This window comes from Arabidopsis thaliana, chromosome 4 (genome assembly GCF_000001735.4).
Source record: "Arabidopsis thaliana chromosome 4, partial sequence".
NCBI lineage: Eukaryota > Viridiplantae > Streptophyta > Magnoliopsida > Brassicales > Brassicaceae > Arabidopsis > Arabidopsis thaliana.
In genome coordinates, this window is record NC_003075.7 from 8,730,499 (window position 1) to 8,751,115 (window position 20,617).

General features: G+C 31.3%; 3 protein-coding genes and 1 non-coding gene across 10 annotated transcripts; 2 read left to right on the plus strand and 2 right to left on the minus strand.

Annotated features, from left to right (window-relative positions):
• Positions 1 to 2,353, minus strand: CYP702A2 (cytochrome P450, family 702, subfamily A, polypeptide 2; the record flags this gene model as incomplete). 3 transcript variants are annotated; one of them, NM_001341026.1, is made up of 7 exons in its annotated part: positions 1 to 327; positions 434 to 561; positions 662 to 844; positions 943 to 1,281; positions 1,370 to 1,519; positions 1,654 to 1,969; positions 2,072 to 2,353. In NM_001341026.1, 7 exons carry the CDS (start codon positions 2,278 to 2,280, stop codon positions 225 to 227), a joined length of 1,428 nt encoding a protein of 475 aa, NP_001328760.1. The 3 variants fall into 3 exon arrangements, with proteins under 3 accessions (NP_001328760.1, NP_193265.1, NP_001328761.1); NM_117618.2 differs by having other exon boundaries at positions 66 to 327; positions 943 to 1,321; positions 1,368 to 1,519; positions 1,654 to 1,958; positions 2,037 to 2,250; NM_001341027.1 differs by having other exon boundaries at positions 225 to 327; positions 2,072 to 2,250.
• Positions 2,354 to 6,222: 3,869 nt separating this feature from the next.
• On the plus strand, positions 6,223 to 9,713 carry CYP702A3 (cytochrome P450, family 702, subfamily A, polypeptide 3; the record flags this gene model as incomplete). Its single annotated transcript, NM_117619.3, has 8 exons — positions 6,223 to 6,437; positions 6,927 to 7,245; positions 7,979 to 8,128; positions 8,221 to 8,559; positions 8,634 to 8,712; positions 9,053 to 9,156; positions 9,245 to 9,372; positions 9,456 to 9,713. The coding sequence occupies 8 exons, from the start codon at positions 6,223 to 6,225 to the stop codon at positions 9,547 to 9,549; spliced, it is 1,428 nt and encodes a 475-aa protein (NP_193266.2). The 3' UTR covers positions 9,550 to 9,713.
• A 2,427-nt stretch (positions 9,714 to 12,140) lies between these two features.
• CSLB06 (cellulose synthase-like B6) lies at positions 12,141 to 17,527 on the minus strand (the record flags this gene model as incomplete). Of its 5 annotated transcripts, none has more annotated exons than NM_001341028.1 (12): positions 12,141 to 12,334; positions 13,972 to 14,052; positions 14,128 to 14,285; positions 14,328 to 14,422; positions 14,518 to 14,862; positions 15,047 to 15,225; positions 15,338 to 15,473; positions 15,577 to 15,878; positions 15,969 to 16,128; positions 16,255 to 16,380; positions 16,572 to 16,890; positions 17,221 to 17,483. In NM_001341028.1, 12 exons carry the CDS (start codon positions 17,481 to 17,483, stop codon positions 12,141 to 12,143), a joined length of 2,358 nt encoding a protein of 785 aa, NP_001328692.1. The 5 variants fall into 5 exon arrangements, with proteins under 5 accessions (NP_001328692.1, NP_193267.1, NP_001328691.1 ...); NM_117620.1 differs by having other exon boundaries at positions 16,171 to 16,425; NM_001341029.1 differs by lacking the exon at positions 12,141 to 12,334 and having other exon boundaries at positions 13,740 to 14,422; positions 15,577 to 15,777; positions 16,006 to 16,128; positions 17,221 to 17,527.
• A 1,459-nt stretch (positions 17,528 to 18,986) lies between these two features.
• On the plus strand, positions 18,987 to 19,182 carry AT4G06325. The gene has a single exon (NR_144085.1). It is a non-coding gene; the product is annotated as an uncharacterized misc_RNA (transcript).
• Positions 19,183 to 20,617: the final 1,435 nt, after the last annotated feature.

Consider the following 20,617-nt stretch of genomic DNA (forward strand, 5'->3'; position numbering starts at 1 on the left):
CAAAAACAAAATGAAATTTAACTCAAGCAGTATAATTTTTAAATAGCCTTTTATTTCATGTGATTCCAACGGTAGCTAAGGGGAACACTCTTCGGATAATGTGTAGAGATAATATAAGAAACGAAAAGCATACTCATCATTCGCAGCAATCGGGACTTTTATACATAACTATATATTCAAACCGAAATAACCTTGTATGGAATATAACCACTGGAATAACCAGCTCACTTATCGACTTCAGTGTCTTCTGAAATTTGAACATCACACCCACCTGGAAACATAAGCATAAAGCTTCGAATTATTGTTGTCCCTGACTTCATAGACCACCTGCATGCAAAACATATGTAAGTAAGAAGAACTTTGAATGTAGTAAAAAAAAAGACTAGAGTAAATCACAAGTCACAAGGTGATATCGATTTATAAATTTGAGAACCTGTATCTAAACAAATGATGGATAAAAACGGCCATCTGCATCTTAGCAAACTCAGCCCCTACACAAAGTCTACGACCTGCACCGAAGGGAATGAAAGTCTTGGAGACGATCGCGCCCAAATCCTTTCCCTGAAATTTTATTTAATCAAAAGTTTATAAGACATCCTATAGCTTTGATTAGTGTAATTGGAGTGAATAAGTAAAAGGATGAATATGAAATTATAGTCACCTCCCAGCGCCATGGATTAAATGCGTAAGGGTCTTCGTATTTTTCTGAATTGAAATGGATATGAGGATATCCCATAAAGGTCCAACCAGCTGGAATTGTATAATCACCAACTTGGAAATCATGTTCAAGTACTCTAAGAACTGTTGGTGCTGTGCTTATGATTCTAAGCGACTCATTGATAACCTGAACCATATTTGTATTAAAAACTATATATGTCAACATTTATAATAAGGAATGAGTTCTCTTTTTGTTTATATATATCATTTTGGATAGATACTAACCATCTGAGTGAAATGCATTGATTTGTAGTCTTCCCATGTTAGGCCGCCTTCCTTCTCTGCCTTACCCCGAACAATTTCTTCATGTTCTCTTTGTAACTCTTGCTTGACTTTAGGGTGGTCGCTTATAAACTTTACTGTAGCCGCAAGAATCCTTGGTGTTGTTTCATTAGCAACCAAAAAGAAGGTATATATGTACTCGACCGCATTCTCTACGCTCATCGTTTCTCCTTCTCCTTCCATTTCTCCAAATATGATGTTGAAGAACTCCCCTAACTCCTCTCCTGATGCTCTCTTCGTCAACACTGTCTTCCTTAGTAACTTCATCATCCTCTTTCTTGCCTGCCACGAAATATCAGCCTCAGTGTATTGCACAAAAAGCCTACTCTTATATAAATGATACTATATTTAGGTTACAGAAAACCCACACCTTCATCATTTTATAGACACCTGTCCCAGGAAGGTTGAGAAAGAATCTAAACCAGCCACTCTGAAAATATCTCCAGCAGAGGGCGAGTTCTTTCGCCGCCTCTGGTTCCATCTCGCCCATAACTTTCTTCGCAAGGCATCCAATTAAAATCTGTAACGTTTGATTATAAATATACTTTTAAGATGATCCAATATCCAAGGTTCTTTATCTAGTTGATTGTAACATTATATTGCCAAGAGGTAAATTAAAGAGAACACGAAACGTATGACTTTTATTTTATATACCTTGCTTGATGTTTCCTTTACGTCAAGGTAGCCGTTCCTAGCTCCTTCCTCCATGTACGTGCGAGCCAAGAGATCCACGTCTTCAATCATCCTTGATTTTAAACCTTGTGGACCCAACAACTGGAACGTCAAGTTCCGAACATGTTTATGGGACTCCTTGCTCTGCAAAAACAAGTTGTTCTCCCCAAATAGTCGTATTACGCTCTTCGTGACACCAGGGACGGAATTTGCCTTCGCCATCTCGAGATTCAATTCCATATCCATTGAGATTATAGCTTTGTCTCCAAATAAGCTTGTCCGAAAAACTGGTCCATGTCTATTAAAAAATATGACAATTGACAAAGGAAAGACAACGTAATTAATAAAAAATAATTTAAACATACATGACAAATGAATGCTAGAGAAATCAGCAAAAAACCTAAGGACTCTGTCTTTGATGAATGTTGAAAATTGAAGAGCGTCATGAGGCTTAAAGAACTCAAAAGTCTCTCCAATGAACGGAAAGCCCATAGACCCTGGAGGTAGTTTTCCATTAGTTTTTGGATTTCTCCACTGATAGACCCAATGAAATATCTTCACTAAAAAGAGTGAAACCATCACAGTCAATAACTCATGAAATTCTACCATTTTAATTTTTTTCAACAACTTTGAAGTTGTGTGTTTAAGGGGTATACATGGTTCTACGAAGAAGGCATTCTATTTATACTAGTGAATATGTGTGTTAGTCTTAGGGGTGTTCTCTCTAAAATATTTCATATATGGGTAATTATTTATTTAAGAAAAATACAGTTGTCTTTATGTTTAAAAGAGGCAACTAATTGAAGCAAGTTGTAAAACAGTTATAAATTTATGATGTCAACTCAGTCAATACTATCGCCGCAGTATTTTACAAACAACTAGATATAAACACGTGAGAGCATATACATTGGTTTAGAACCCTTCATAGATATAACATTAAAATATCAATGATTTTTTTCTATATAATTTAGTCATTTACTTAAATTTAATTAAAAATAAAATATGAACCAACTAAAAGAAGACTAAAACAAGACTAAGAACATTATTATCGGTAGTATCTTAGGTTAATCTTAGCTTAGTTTTGAATAAGAATTTGGTTAAAAGATTAAACTTTTAGCAATATGTAATTGTGAGATCTTAACTTGGAGTTTTAATAAAAAAAAAATATTTAAAAATACAAAAACTTTAATTTTGAAAACCTTAATAATTATTACAACTTATAAAATTTAAAACATACATGAAATAAAAGTTTAAACAAACATGACGTAAACATAAACGAAAACGATTAATTACACTATTGATTCTTGCCAAAACATTTTCATATATGCTTGAGCAAATCAAATTTTAATTGTTGATGCGCACGTCGATCACAAAGTCGAGTTCTATGTTGAAACTGGTTAACGGTCATATAGTTCAAGTTTGCTATTTAAAAATTGTGTGAGTTCGAATTGATTAATTCAAAAAGTCATAGGGATTGAGAAAAGCCACATGAAAATAGTTGGGATTGATTTTGGTCGTTTTTCCTTACTTTCACGACCGTTTTAGAATTCTCATATTGGTTTCTGGTTAGGGAATTAAAATCAAGGCTTCTTACGATGATGTCGTACCAAGATGGCTACCGTTCAATCGCAACAAGAAGCCGATTCCATCAATTCGTAACCTTCAATAGTAAGAACTCACGATCTATACAATGGGCTGTTTTTTTTTGCGTTTGTGAAATAAGTAGGAGATGAGGATTGGGATTTGACTGAGTAGAAGATGTTTCAGTTTGGTACAGATTCCTTTAACTGGGGATAGCCTCCACGTCTCGACCTACAGATTAGACCGACACACTTCTTCGATATCATCTATGAGGTTAGAACTTTTTCCCACTCGCATAATCTTGGTAAATAAGAAGAATTGCTCCATTGTTTTTCACCATCCAGAAAATTAAACAGAAGGCATTTCCGTTCCATATAGGAAAATTTATCTATAACTTATTTACCATTTATGTCTTTAATATCTAGATAGTAAATTGTGGTATAATGGTATTAACATGTGCCTGTGAGCCTTTGGTATCATTTTTAGTCAACAACATGAAAAGACCACCACTGCCGTGGCAGATGAAGATGTAGATGTATATCTCATTGAACAAAGTAATATTTGCAACATTGTCGCTGACGATAGCTCATGGATTGTAGATCTGGTGATTCTTTTCATGTTACCCCTCATGGAAGTTTCTTCACAACTTACCAAATTAGTGGTGAATTATGGCAAATCAGGGAAGAAGCAAGATTGTTGGAAAGAGGGATATCATTCTTACATCAAACACATGGTGTAAGCAAGTTTTGTTAGATGGGGTTTAGGCTTAGGCGTTTTATTTTTTATATGGTTCAAACTTATTATGTGCAAGTCTTGACATTTAGGGTTGAGGAATCACGTGGCTATTTGGACTTAGGGATTTAGCCTGAATCCTTTATCAAAAAAGATTTGCGGGAACAATACAACAAGATGTGCAGCGTTTCTATGGTCAAAATTGAGTACTCTAAGGCAAGGGAATGTAGAGAAGCTTGTGGGAGGACTCCAAGTGTTGTTCATATCGAGATAACATCCAGGATATAAAAATTTATAATTATGCTAAAAAAAAGTTTGCATATACATTAAATTCAAAGAAAAGAAAAAAATTTGCGGGAACTCCTCCGAAAAGTCTGCTAACCACTGGATTATCTGGCTTGACGCCTTGACCTGGAGACCCATCCAATAGAATATGAAAAAGTTAGAAAATCACAATCATTGATTTTAAACAGACGCAATTGAGAATGAAGAGAAAATGGTATGCAGAACTACTATGTTACTAGCGTGGCTAACGGATCAACTATTTTTTATCATTGGAGCATCTCCATCAAAAGTATCTAAGCTAGATACATTTGATAAAATAATATTAAAAAAAATAGGAAAAGTCGGAGAAAGAAGGACGACGTGCAATGCGAACATGCACGTTATTAGATACATATTTCTAATGATAGTTGCATAGTTTTTTTTTTTTTGGTAGGAATGATAGTTGCATAGTTTGGTTCTATTATTACGCGACTCTAAGCTATTGGCAATTTAAAAATTGTTAAATATTGCGACCATATTATTTTAAATAGACCTCCCTACCCAAATTTGTTTTTATTATTTAAAAAAGACCTTCACAAAAAAGTATAAATTTGTTTTTTATATATATTACATGAGTTAACGGTGGAGAAAAAATAGACAGCCACATCTATACAAATCATACAAGTAGATATATATATATATATTATTATTATTATTATTATTATTATTTTTTAAATCATACAAGTATACAACACAAACTTTTAAATGTCCATATCATTTGTACCATTAAACTTTTAAATCATACAAGTTTATGACAAAATCAAGTTTTGTACCATTCAAACTTTTAAACTTTTAAATCATACAAGTATACAACACAAACTTTTAATGACAAAATTTTAATCGGAGAACCCGAGTTGTACCATTAGACAGACTAACTTTCAGTTTAATGTCCATATCATTTGCTCAATTATGTGTTTGATTCCACCAAGTCATCTATGATTGATTTACCTCTAAACTCTAGATAGCAAAGTGTGGTATTCACTTTTTACCGTGAGTCTGTGATATCATCTTTTGTCAACAAAATGCAGCGGCCCGGATATTTTATTCGAGATGGACTTGCGCAAAACTCTTGCCAATAGACGTCACGTGCTCACCCCCAAATTATTCGGTTTCACGTGGACACTGGAGCCATTATAAAGTTGGAAAATCTCATTCAATAATTTTAAGTGACGCCACCAGGACCGGTCATGAATGATGAAATAATCGGAAATCCATACGGAAAAGTAGAAACTTATTTTTTATAGTTATGAAAAGGTCTATGAGATAGTTAACAAAAAAAAAAAGGTGTTGAGATAACTTCTTCAAACGTGACTTTGACGCAACCCACGTTGATAAACGAAGTCAATGGAGAATGAAGAAAAAGGAAGTATTCCAGAAAGATTGCGGTGAAAATTTATAAGATTATTTTCAAAAACATTATTTTGCATGACAATTTTTTCCGAAAAAATAATTTTTAAATTTGTCATTTATAAAAACTAAAGATTTCAGAATTATTTTTTTCGTAAAAGACATACTTCAAAACGAAACTATATCCTAAAAGCCTAGAACCTAATAAATTCAAAATCATGTATTTTTTTTTGTGTTTTTATATTAAAAACTGACATTTTTAAAACTTTTTGACCAAATTGTGAAACTTATAAACACCCCTCAAATAATTCCCTTATTATGAAATAGTAATTGATTCATTTGAAAATGATCGTTACAAAACAACAACAAACAAAAAATATATATAACTGTATATTATATATTACACGATCTATTGATCAACCATATATATTTTATGACTTGAACGTCGACTCGACTATAGAGTTAACTCATAAAAGAAAAGAAAAATGAAGAATCGACTATATATAGAGAGCCATAACTATGTGAATCATACAAGTAGAACTTTTAATCTTTAAAGAAGAAAAACAAATGTCAGAAATTTATGTCTTAGCATTGTCTGTTGTATTCTCACTCATAGTAGTGAAACTCTGCCATTGGGTTTACCAGTGGAGTAACCCAAAATGTAAAGGAAAACTTCCTCCAGGATCGATGGGGTTTCCGATCATCGGAGAAACTTTCGAATTTATGACGCCATTTGACATCAGTCTAGTAGTTTCACCGTATCTGAAGAAGAGAATATCCAGGTTTCTTAACTTCTTAGTTTTTATTTTTGAGTTCCCTTATGCTGTTATTATACATGCACTGATCATGGTTAGAAGTACAAATAAACTGTTTCATATCTAATTTCTAATTTTAAAAGCATGATTTATTGTAATATCGTAACTTAAAATTTCTAATTTCATATGCCATCTAAATACTAAAAAAGCTTGATATGTTAGAGTCACTTGTTTTTTGATTAGCATTACGTTTGACTATGAAAATATTAATCAAATGTTTATTGAAAATTTGAAATGTCTAATTATTATTTCAGAATTAAAAATAATTGTCAGGATATTTGATTAATTTTCATTTCGATATATGACTTCAATCTAGCTAGAGGACAAAAAGTTTCAGAAAAAAATTATCTACGAACTTCTGTTTTTATTATAAATGATATGAGTATGTGTTTCAATAACATTGTATGGAACTTTAAATAATTATTTGTTATTTACAAGTAAACAAATCTGAATCAGATATGGTTCGAAAGTGTTTCGGACAAGTCTATTCGGGGCAAAAGTTATTGTCTCTATTGATCCCGACGTGAATATGGAGATAGCAAAGGCGAGTTCGCAGTTGCGTGCTACGGAGAGCGTAACGCGGATATTTGGAGAAAACAACCCGTTCCTCCAGAGCAAGGAGATTCATAAATATGTCCGGAACTTGACTTCCCGATTTGTTGGTCCCGAGGGTTTAAAAACAAGATTAATTCATGACATTGACAATTTGTTACGAAATGATGTTGAGAACGGAGCACGAAACGGTTCTTTCGACGTTAGAGAGGCAACAATCAAGGTTATAAATTAACTAAAATCTAAAACATATTTTCAATATTTTTATTTTTTGTTTTTGTCTCAACTGCATGATTAGATTATAATAAGATTTCATAGTTGGTGATCCACACCAGTTAAAAAAGAGTTTACAAAAAAAAACATCGATAAATATTAGACCAACGAAATGGGCTAAAGTGCTAAACTGTTAGCCTTGTACAGGATTTTAGTTCGTAATACAGTATATATATATGTACAAATTAAAAATCCGAATCAAAGTTCATTAGTTCATCACACAAGATGTGGTATATAAAGTTATATCACATTTTGTTTTGGTTTTCAAAAAATACCCCAAAACGAAACCTGAACCCTAAATATTAAACTTTACCTCCTAAAAACAATACTTTAAAATCTAATATAGTCAACACAAACCTAAAATTTTAAATTTTTGACTTGAAAAAAAATTCTTATGTTTATAGTATTTTTGAAACACCAAAAATGTTTGTGCTATTTTTGGAACATTATACTAATAGTGAAAGTTTTGCCAAAACAAAAAAAACTTGAAAATGTGGTTTTGAGGAATTTCTCTAAAAGCAAGAAGAATGAGCTGTAAACTTATGTTTTCTGCGAAATTATAAAATTTTATATGCTAATATAATTTTCTTACAGTAGTAATAGTTACATGCAACCATTCATCAAAAACCATCTAATATTAATGGTTTTAACAATATATGTTTTCCTAACGTTTTAATTTGAAGATGGTGGGTGAACTTATTGCAAAGAAAATAATGGGTGAAACGGAATCCGAGGCCGTAAAAGAACTCGGGTTATGCTGGAGTGCTTTCCGAACCAGTTGGTTTCAGTTTTCTTACAACATTCCTGGAACAACTGTTTATCGACTCGTGAAGGTGAGATTCATCTACGTGCTACTAAAATCTCATGTTATATGATTGCAACATAAATCACTGAGCATTTATATAGTGCATGTGATTTTTGGTAGGCTCGGAGGAAGGCTGCGAAGCTGCTAAAGGCCTTGATTCTGAAGAAGAAAGCATCAAAAGAAGGACTTGGCGATTTCTTAGATATAATATTTGATGAAATGGAAAAGGATGGGACCGCTTTAGATATAGACAAAGCCGTAAACTTAATATTCGTCTTCTTCATACTCTCCCAAGAGACAACTCCTGGTGTTCAAGGAGCGGTTGTGAAGCTTGTAGCAGACCACCCCAGCGTTATGGAAGAATTGCAGAGAGAGCACGAGGCGATTGTTCAAAATCGAGCTGATAAAGACACTGGAGTCACATGGGAAGAATACAAATCTATGACATTTACTCACATGGTAAGCTTTTGAGTTTATTACTCAATACACATGTTGAAGAAAAATAATAATTTAAATGGCCATCATGTTTTCAGGTTATCAAAGAGTCTCTTCGGTTTACTAGTACACAACCTACAGTGCACAGAATACCTGATCAGGACGTTCAGATTGGAGGTTGGTATATATTGTTAAACTACATATACTGTTTTATAGTTGTTATCGTTATAGATGTTATGATGAACCATTTTGTGGAGTTTAGTTCTGTTAGACACAATTTTTAGGATTTAAACTAGACCTATGACTCAGCCATAACCACCAGAAACAAAGGGCATGCTAGCTAGGGGTTTGTCGGGGTGACTCATCCCTCATCACATGTTTAGTCTAATACGGGTTGGGCAAGATCTAACCAAACTTTTTCCACCGTTCACCATAACACCTTATGACTGATTAGTGTATGTTTCCACACACTAACAGAAACATATGGAGTTTGCTCATGAGTCAGTGGTTTGGACAGATTATACATTACCTGCTGGGTGGCTATTTTTTGGCATCCCTCAAGTTCACTTTGATGAAGAAAAGTATGATGATCCACTTACCTTTAATCCATGGAGGTGGCAGGTAACTTTGATTAATCAAGAGTATTATAATACAAACATAAAGAATTAGGGTAAGTCTAAACGATTATTTGTGTGGATAATAATTTCAGGGAAAAGATATAAACAGTACGGTATCTAGGGAATACATGCCGTTTGGAGCTGGCGGGACTCATTGTGTAGGGTCAGAGTTTGCTAAGCTTATAATTGCAATCTTGCTGCATCATTTGTCCAGATTCAGGTTAATTAATTTAAACTAAGTGTTTATTAAACCAAATTGAAAAAATAGATTGTTACTTAAATGATGGGAATTATTTTTGTCAGGTGGTCATTGGATCCAAAAACAGAAGTACTTCGAAGGTATACACTTGTGTTCCCGGCTGGATGTGTAGTCCACATCTCCAAGGAATCGGAGTGATGATCATTGAATTTTGGTTTGGCATTACATTTCTTGTACAATAATTAACGATTATTGACTTTGGTCTGGCATTGCCAATACGATTGTTTTTATTTTATGTAACCTACTCGTAGGTTTGGTGTGTCTTTAATTTTTCTCTAATTTAATCCTTGTATATGTTTCTTTGTCCACGAATCTTTGTTTTTTTTTTATCAAGCATTTGTGTGATTTCTGTGGTTCTATCATTTTCTTGTCGGCTAATCTCAATTTTAGTTTAGTTACCAGAAAACTTTGAACAAATTATGGAGCACAAGTATCTGATTATATTATAGGATATCTTGACCTAGTCTGTTCAAACTATGGAGCACTCTGTTCAAAGGATTGGTTACTTTTTTTTTGCAGCTCAAGCTAGGTCTTTCCGGAAAATGTTGGATATTTTGGTAAATACAGTTGTTGAACTTGAGCCTCACGCTTTGAAGATGTTCAATAATGATGTCGATCAGAAGATGTTAGATCTACAATATAATGTAATGCACAAAAATTTTCAAAGAGATTGTAGCTAAGTTGGTTAATCTTGTGTCATTGACACCCCATAACCCAAGTTCAAACCTACCTCATGTAACTTTTTACACGGAGCAGAAAGTTATCGCGTTGGAGATGGTGCTCTTAGGCGTGTGAAATAGAGCAAGACAGTGACATCAGGAACAAACGTTAATGGACGGTGGATCTTCGAAGGTGGTCCAATTAACTAGTTTATATCAACTCTGGATTTGATACAAGTTTATTATATAACTAATGGGATAAGTAAACATAAAATGTAATGAACACAAACTGATTTACGTTGTTCGTGTACCAAGGTCTATATGAAAGGAAACCCGATTTTATTAAGAAACTAGAAAATATCTCACGCGTTGCGTGAGTTATATTAATATAGTAATGTATACAATATTATATAACTATATATATATATATATTACAATAAAATTTGATGTTTTGATATTTACATTAAAAACATTTATAGTAAATATTTATTATATCTTCCAAACATAAAATTTACGCATAATGTATATAACTCAATATAAAAATTTAAAAAGCACAACGAAAAATAATAATTTTTTAATAAAAATGAAATAATATAATAATATATTGTGTGAATATTTATTTATTACAATAAAAAATAGATTAAAGAAAAATATGATGTATTTTGCAAGAAAGTATAAAATAAATATCATATTACTGGTAATAAAATATATATACTTTTACTCAAAACTTAAATCTAGAATGAGATGTTATTTCTGGTAATACATGAATTTTCATCATAAAAATTATTTAGTAATATTACAATTAATATAGTAATAATTTTTTTATTATATAGTTGTTATCATATTTTGAAAATTTTAAAAAGTTTCTTTACTCCATGTTTATAGCAAAGAACAATGTCGATATATGTGGTAAACATTAAAATAAAACCAATAATATTTACACAGAAATGAAAACTGACAACCATCTATAATTTTCTTTATGAGAATATAAGTTATTTAGTAGAAAATAATCTAAAAATACGTGGGATTAGATAATAAACCAAAATCTATATATGTGAACTAAACACTGTATTAAACTTTTTTTTATATGATAAAACATTTTTAAAAATTGTATTTAATGAAACTAAAATCCTTAGCAAAAATTATCCCTGAAAGAAGAAGAAAAGATGTGAAAATTTAGAATACATTTGGAATACAAAATTACCAAATATGGAATTTAGCTAGATAAAAATGAACTCAATTGAAAAGAAAAGACTGAAAATAATTTCTTAAAGACTGAAAAATAATAATAATAATAATAATTAAGTGAAAGACATTTTTTTGTTAAAGATGAGGAAACATATACACATATACCTATACTTGTAGCACTCACAAAAATGCAATGCTAATTTTCCAACGAATCCCCCAACAAAAATTACATTGGCTCTGATTTACCAATTTGTTTATCAACTCATCAACTTTAATTTCTTTTATTTTTAGTTAGTGTCATTCCTTCATAATCCATCTAAAAAGGAGAAATTCATTATAGTTGTTAAACGTATACAACCATCCTTGGCTAAAAATATTAAAGATATCCTCCTCTACTAACAACTTGTTTTATCACATAATATGGAAAGCATATGATGAGAAAGAAAAAGAGAGATTATAAAGTATAAGAAAAAAAAACTAACATGTGAAACACATTGAATCATGACAAATTATGGTTTTCTCGGTTGCAATTGTATCAACGCCACCCGCAAACACAACAACCTCAAGAATATCTAAAACATAGTTCCCGTATATTTAGCTATGAAACATTCTAAATAAAAATAATTCATATGTTTCTATTGCAATAATATCAATCCCACCAACAAACTTCGACAACTTCAAAAAATATAGAACATAGCTCAAGAAACCCTATTAAATTTGGAAAAAAATACCAAAAAGATTCTCGAGGGCTTAACATTAAGCAGTTTAGATAAAAACATATATCTATTAAAAGATAAGAAATAAAAGAAGTGATCTCATTTTAGTTATTCGATCTACTCTCCCAGCTAAATCATCACTTATATATGTAGCAAGAAAATCACCTCACAACAAATTTGGTCTATCTATATTAATGTGGTGATTTTTTTTTTCATTTACTTTATGATTTCTTACAAATGGTAAGATGCATGCCACAAACGTTTTTTCAACAATTGAGGAGATACCTCTCTTTGAGTTAAGTTTAGGCAATTCAAGACCTTCTTGAGATCCATCATTTTCACCAAAAACAATCATAGCACCTGCTCAAACAAAAAGTCATATGTAAGATAATAATGATATATACATTGAAATGGACCGATAACAAAACTGTTAAACTAATTCAGAGAAATTTATACTTCGCATACGATTAAACCTCATAATGTGATGTTGGGTAGAAAAACAAACCGTATTGCAGCTTCTCTCGCTGTAAAAAGGTTGGGCTTCTATACTTGCTTTTTTGAATAAACTCAAAAACCACCAAGACCTTGAGTTATATGCATGTCTCTATCCTCTTCACAACATCTTACAATAGGGGCAAAAAAAGAAGAAAGAAATTGAGATCCATTAGTTGAATTTCAAATTAGTGTTACATAGTTTATAAATTATATCACAACTTGAAATATGATGGTTAGTATAAACTCAAAGTGTACCTTACTATTTATAGGAAATTATAAATTAATTTTGTTCTTACTATGTAATAAAAGCAGATTTATAACATTCACAATTATGTTTTAATGCCATTTATGAATAAATAATTGATTGTATTAATATCATAAGAGTAACAGTTATATTTTAAAGAATTTTTTGTAATTAGTCTTCGTGTAAAGACATGTAATTGAATGTGGGAATGTAGTTACCAGACGTTACAAAATTATAATTTTTGGGGCTGTTTTTTTTGTTTGTAATTTTTAACATTCATATAATTTTGTTTCTAATTTCTGCAAAAAATCAATGACAAATTTGGTAAATCCAGAAACTCTTTTAGAATCTCTCTACTTTTAAATTCAACAAACTCTACACAAATTCATCTCCCAGTAAGCCCCCATAATTGATTGTCTCTATGACACATTGAAAGATAAGAGTTGAGTAATTGGTTATTGTAACGTTTGGATTAAAACAAAACTTAATTACATGCAGTTATTTCTCATAAACAAATATACTATGACCGAATCGTCTAGTAACATGTAACGTGGTTTTGACTAATTGAATAGTCCACAAGATATAGAACCGAGTATTTGTTTCTTCTAAATGGTGGATTAAAACCAAAACTTATTTGCATGCTTCTTTTTTCTGATTTTTGTTTATTCATGCATGTGAATTTATTATTCTAAGTTTTTAACTGCAATTGAATTCTTTAATTTTTCCAACATAATGTTTCCAAAAATTTAATAATTGAAATAAGGAAGTTTCAACTGAACCAAAAAGTAGAAAGTAAAACGGTCATTAAATAAAAATATTGGACATACGATCTTATAATGTATATGTTTAAATTATTTTGTAGTCAAATAGTTTCATATATCTTTACTTTTGCTTTAAATTATATTAAAAAATAAATATCTAAATAATGAAAAATGTATATTATGTAAATTGTCTTTTTAAAATCAATGCATTTAAATTTATTAATTATTATAATAAATACATTGGATTAAAATTTAAAAAGTGACAAATGTCGAAAGAATAGAATGCCAAATGGCAACTTCTCAGAGCTTGTTTTGGAGAAACCTTACTTTATTACATAAGATTAAACCCACATTAGTATACTATTTTCCCACCGAGAAAACAACAAATAAAACCGTTAAAAACGCAGCTTTAGAAAGAGTAGATAATGGGATGCCATATTTTCCATGCTCAAACAAACCCTTTAGAAATGGAAAAAATAACATAACCACCGAGATACATCCACAAGTCTCTGCCAAAGCCGAACCACCTCCTCCTCCATGACTATAACTTGACCGTTGTAGACGAACCAAAAAACCAGCTAGAGCGGCAAGATTCACCAACATAATAAATGTGCCGGGTATGAAATGACACGAGCTGTCAAATTCAAATTTACCTAACTCTAATTTTAGACCATCATCTTCTCCTTGAGATGGTTTAGATTTAGATTCATATCCTGACCTAGTCTCAGGCATATTCTTTTTCGCGACTATAAAACCGATTTTCGAGATTCCAAGAAGCTTGAGTATGATATCTTGGATGCTAAATAACCAACTGCTAGTGGCTATTATTCTCCAAAGTGATTGGGAGACATACCACGATTTTACCGAAAAACCAAGGATCATGAATTGCCATAGAGTGTAGAGACAATGCATCCCCACAAGTGTGACTATTATGCCTAGACAAGGTCCCTACACAAAATATATAAGAAAATATTAATTTTTCTTCTAATTTAATTAATGAAATTCATGTTACTATACTTAGAGAGAGAGAGAGAGAAAGACACCTTGGGAAACAAGGCAGAGTTGTTGAGTAGGCAATAAGCAGGCAAGAGACAGTACACGAGCTCAGGGATTGACCTTATACACATGAGAACCCAAAAATAAGCTAATCTTTGTCGGAATTTTATTTTCCGACGGAAACCGATCAACGGACTTTGTTTGTTAAAAAGGACTTCGATCGATCCCGTTGCCCATCGCCGGTGTTGGACTATCGCCTCTGGTCCTACCGACGGAGTTGATCCTAGAAACGCGGGAGGGTCCGGAGAAATGAATGAACTAGTCCATCCTCTCAAATGGATTCCAATACTCGTGTTTGTATCTTCTGCCACTGAATCATATAACCAACCGAGCTGCACGATTTATATCGGAAAGAAATATATTACCATGGGTAAAGGTTAATAGATTCTTACAAAAGAAAAAAGGCTAATAAGTTCTTGAAAATGATACTTGAATATTTTTGATAAACGACACGTTAATATTTGTAAAATTTGTGGTTTTAGGATATAATGATTAAATTGAGAAGGTAATAATTACGTTGCCCCAACTGGTTTGGTACTCGTAGTGACAATGCCCCACTTCTTGGGCCGCTTCTACGAGGTTTGCAAGACTTTTTTGGGGGTTTGATTTTCTTTGCAATGCATCCACCACTGATTTCACCAACTCTTTGGAACTCCCATATTTCCTCACTAAACTATCCTCGGACAAAAACTCCCCTTAGTGAAATAACAATAACAACCGTGAATGAGTTGATGTATGAACAGTGTAATAACTAAAATTATGATGAAGTGTATGTTAGATGAAAATCTCTAATGAAATTTCACGTACTTGAAGCAACCGAAGAAAGACTTCCATCGTCTTCTAAATCGTCTGAAGATAAACCGTACATAACTCTTCTAGTGTGGAAGCAGCCTGATCCAATATATATCGGTCCTTGGATTCCCGCAACTCCTCGTTTCATATACTAATTACAAAAAGAAAAAAAAAGAGAGTAAATATTGGTCGATAAATAACATTAAATTAAGCAAAGATTCAAGGAAAAAAGGTAAAAGAATGAGAAACCGCACATGTTGTAAGACGACAAGTTCGTTGGTGTAAGAATCATAGAAGTTTTGAGGGAACTGAACAAAAGCACAATGGTTTGAGTTCTTTGAGTTTTGTAAAAATACACACATTGCTTGTCGCACCACATCTGGTTCATTGGCATACATGTCACAGTCTACGTTCAACATGTATGGTGCATTTGTCATCAATCCTGACACTCTTAACTGTTTAAAATTATATATTAGGCTCATCATATTTTTATCATAATAACAAAAAGAAACAGCTCTACAATCATTGACATTTATTTTTAAATATATTAATATATCTATGATAAATATCAATTCGAAATTTGATTATTGTTATTAAGAAATATAAATAAGTATAGTAGTACTCTATAACCAAAAAAGTCATTAACCAAAAAAAGAGAGATGTGTAAGATAAAAATCGTTAACCAGAAAGTTCATGGCTCCAGTTTTGTAATGATGAAGGTAATTTGGTCTTTTCTCTCTTGAAATGTATACAAGATGAGGGACTTCTTTCTCGTCTCCTACACCTCCCTTGTTCTCCCATACCACCTTCATATACACACATAAGACAAGATTCCATGCAATTGTTACTATTATAAGTTTTAATATGTACATAACTTTGGAAAATTGTACAAATACCCTGACTGTAGTTTTTAAAAACAATTTTAGTAATACCTTAACAATAGTTGAATGATCATTTGGTTTTGTGTTTGAGAAAGCTTCAAAATCATCGTCTGCATCCAACCAATGGGAATCTCCTGTGGCATCTTCAACTTTCCGGCATAACTTCACGTACTCCCTCTTCATATTAATACAAAAATAAACATAATAAAAAACCTTATAAATCTGAAAAAACAAAATGGAAAGCAAGATACTGTATAACTTTTGTTTTCTAGTAAAACCGGAAATTAGAAACAAATGGAAAAAAGAAAAAATGACCTTCGGTTTTGGAAAACAAATTCAAACGTCAACTAAATAATCAAACTCATTACCTTCATCATTTTCCAATCTTTGCTGAATACTGAATCATCTGTTGCAACCAAAGGGTTTAAGAAATATCTAAAAGGAGCTCTAACTCTAACGTTGTATTTCTTGCAGAAGGGAGCCCAAATTTTAACGAACTTAGAAGCTTCCTTGAGAGAAAAGTAAGTGAGAGGAGAACATCCATCGTCCGACACATAACACGCTAGTTTATTCGCTGGATAATTCACAGCTAATAGCGAAAGCACAGTGTTCACAACAATAATCGGCGGCTCCCTAACCGGATCTGCCGTGGGCACGAACATATCTACTGAAGGAAGGTCATGAACCCTGAAAAATTAAAAATTTGTATGCAAGTTAAAAAAAAAAAAAAAAGATAACATAAAAACGAATAATATTTCTTAAAAAATAATCAAATAAACTAAGTGCTAGATAGAAGCTAGTTAGGGGTTTATACAAATCTAATATGAAAATCAGTTTTCATGTATATTAGAAATTCTTCAAATCCTTACTCCATTAAAATTTATTTTATTTCTAAACATTAGTTGTCTTAGACGAGACTGTCAAAATTTAAAGCATCTAAATCATTGTTCAAGTAATATTCAATTTACAGAGTTTTTAATGTATTTTTTTTTAATTATGTGTAAATGATAATTGTACCTTTCATCAAGTCTATTTGGATAGGGTTTATCTTCAGCAGGACTCCATTTTATGCAGGTAATAATCAACCACATGAATGAGAAACAAGATTCACAGAGAAAAGCCACAAGCCAAATGGTGTTGTTTTCGCACATATGTAGGATTCGGTACCAGAGAAGAGAAAAGAGAAGAACGAGAATTGTGAGATCGACAATTCTTAAAATGTAGCTTTTGTGTGAAATCCTTTCGCAAAGAGGAAGGAGAGAAGAACTTGAATCTGCCATTGGAGGAGCTTTCTTCCTGTTTTTTTTATATGAATGTGTGTGTGTGTAATGCTATATGCTTCTGAAGTTTTTATATATACACATCAATATATAATTTGGATTGATGTAGATTGGGCTACATTTTAATTGACTTTAAAATCACATATGTTTTAAATAGTCTTTCAACTATATATGCAATATCTTATTACTAAAAAAATTTCTTAACTTCTTAAAATTTTTATCTCATTAAAGGTACATGTAATAATCTGTTGACAACCCAAATGATATAATAAACTGAAAAGAAAGAATTTAGAATATTAACTTAGTGTGTTTATATCGTTTTGTTTATGATATACATTATTTAGAGTCTCGATCGTTTTTTATAATCATGTAATCGATTTTAAGAATTAAAACATAAAACATGCACAATTTCTAAATTATTCCGATTTATAAGATGTGGACTACGGTATTGGAGGGTCTAATCAAATAAAAATGTTCTTCTAATAAATATTTCCATCTTTAATAAACCTGAGGGGATATCGACACATACAATATTGAATATACCATTCACGTTTACACTTAACTTTGAGCAAACTATTAACGACGATACCAAAATAGTCTTATGTATTTGTACTCTTGAGTATTTCTAACATGTACGATATCTTGGTTGTGTTAATTTAGCGACATTAGCAATGGAATAGGTAAATCTGTTGATAAATTCATCAGTTTCTTGAAAATAGAAAAATGCATAAAATAAGTAAAGAATGTCATTAATTTTCATGCAAATTAGCAACACAATTAAGTGTTGTATATGTTAAAAAAATATAAAATAATTTATAAGGATGTTGTATACAAATGCCATTTCAGTACCAAACTATTTCTTGATATGATGTAGATTTGAACTTATAAATCTAACATATATGGATTATTAACGGATAAATATAAGTAAGTCATAATTGATTTAGCCTAGAGTGGAAAAGTGAAAGTTTTATGGTTTTTGGACTCTAATATGTATTACTAAGTTTTATGATTTTTAATTAAAGTAGTTAATTTAGTTAGGTGGATCTAAGATTAGGCGGTTAGATTGGTTAGGTTCTCATTATAACTAGATGGGTATATTGGTTAACTTTTGTAATAATAATAATAATTATTTTTTTATTTTTGTAGCTTTTGTAATTAAAATTAGGTAATTAGGGTATACATGAATTTATTATTTAGGTTTGGTTATGGGCTTTCTTCAGACGGCATAGACGACCAACGAGGGTGGATGGTTAATCATAATGTTTCAAAGTTTTTGGAAATATGCATATTTCCTTTTCCTTTTAGTTTAGTTAAACCTTTAATTTATAGCTTTAAGTTAGATTCATATATTGAAAAGACACAAATTAGTGAATCAAAAGAAAAATAAACTTAACAAAGAAAATTGACATGTACAAGGCGAGAGGAAAGAAAAAAATGAAACAAGGACTAGAAAAGGACTAATATGTACAACAAACACATCTTATTGGTTTGTACTCGGGTTGCTTTTGGTACAAGGAAATAACTACCAATGGACAGTGAACAAACATTAGCCTAGGGTCGGCCCTATCGTTACATACTATTTTCCCACATTGCAAACAACAAATAAAACTGTCAAAAAGGCAGCTTTAGAGAGAGTGACAATGAGATGCAATATTTTTCATGCAAAAAACCCTTTTAGAAACGGAAGGAACAATATAACAACCAAAATACACCCACAAGCCTCTGCCAAATTGACCCGAACCACCTCCTCCGTGACTACAACTCGGCCGTTTTAGAGCCACCAAATATCCAGCTAGAACGACAAGATTCACCTGAAGAGATTCTAGGAGGGGAAAAGAGAAGGAGAAAGAAAAAGAAAATGAGATGGTGAATCTGATTTTGAGTTCTAAAAAATGAAGAGAGAAAGAGAGTTTCATGGCTGAAATCTCGTAAAGAAAAAAACAAAAAAAAAGAAAAATAAAGTAAAAGGATAATGGTGTTGATTGGTTGGGCTGTAATTGGTACTTACAGCCACAATATTTTTGTAAAGACTAAATTTTTACCAATCATGTTGTAGGGTTTTTTTCTAACTTACAGCCCAAAAAAAAAAACTATTTTTGTTTTGACTGTAAATCTTTTAATTTCTACATCCTATTATTTTGTGCTGTAGGTTTTTCTTTTTTTTTTTGATTCTCTCGTCTAGTTTTTATATTGTCACTATTATTTTCTTATATATATACATATATATTTATTCACTAGTCTTAATATATAGACATAGATGTATATATATTTTGAACGAAAAAATCTTATATGTATAAATAATTTTAAACTAATATTTAGTTATTATATGAATACCATATAAAATATTTTATACATTTAGAAATGATTTCTATATTTATATAGATTGCTGTTTACATATATGTGCATAATACAATTTACATTGTTATTAAATAATTTTATTAACTATAATATATAATTTTACAATTTAAGAAAATAAAATTTATATATACAAAATTTCAAATATTTATTAATCATAATTTTTAATTACAACTAATAAATTTACCACCAAAATTATATATTTTTGTAATCTACAGAGCCAAAAAGTTACCGCCAAAATTCTACAGCTACAGCTTACACACTTACAGCTAAAATTCTACAGCAAAAAATTTACAGTTACAGTCTAACCAATCACCCACAATATATAGTATAAACCAAAAGTTGCCGAAAATTCTGTAGCAAATGAGTACTATTGGATCAAAGTTACTTTGTTCATTATTTACAAGTCAAAAATTATTTTGTACATATACCCTTCTATCTAACCATTTATTACTGCTCTTCCAAAACAAGAATACACTTATTTATCAATTCAAAATTTCGTTTCACAATTTGACCCTGATTTAGGTTTGTTCTACAAATTTTTCAATTTGGATTTTTTCCCTCAATATTAATAAACTAATTCAATAATCGTTTTAGAGGACAATGTTCATACTGTTAAAAAAATTGTCTCTCTAGAAGACAACATTACTCTTTTAGTTTGGTTTTCGAGATCGTTTAGTTCGGCACCGACCTGCAGAAAGAAATATGAAAATATAAGTTCGAATTTACATGAATAACAAATCGGAATAAAGGAAGATTATTTCCCAAGATTAAAGATA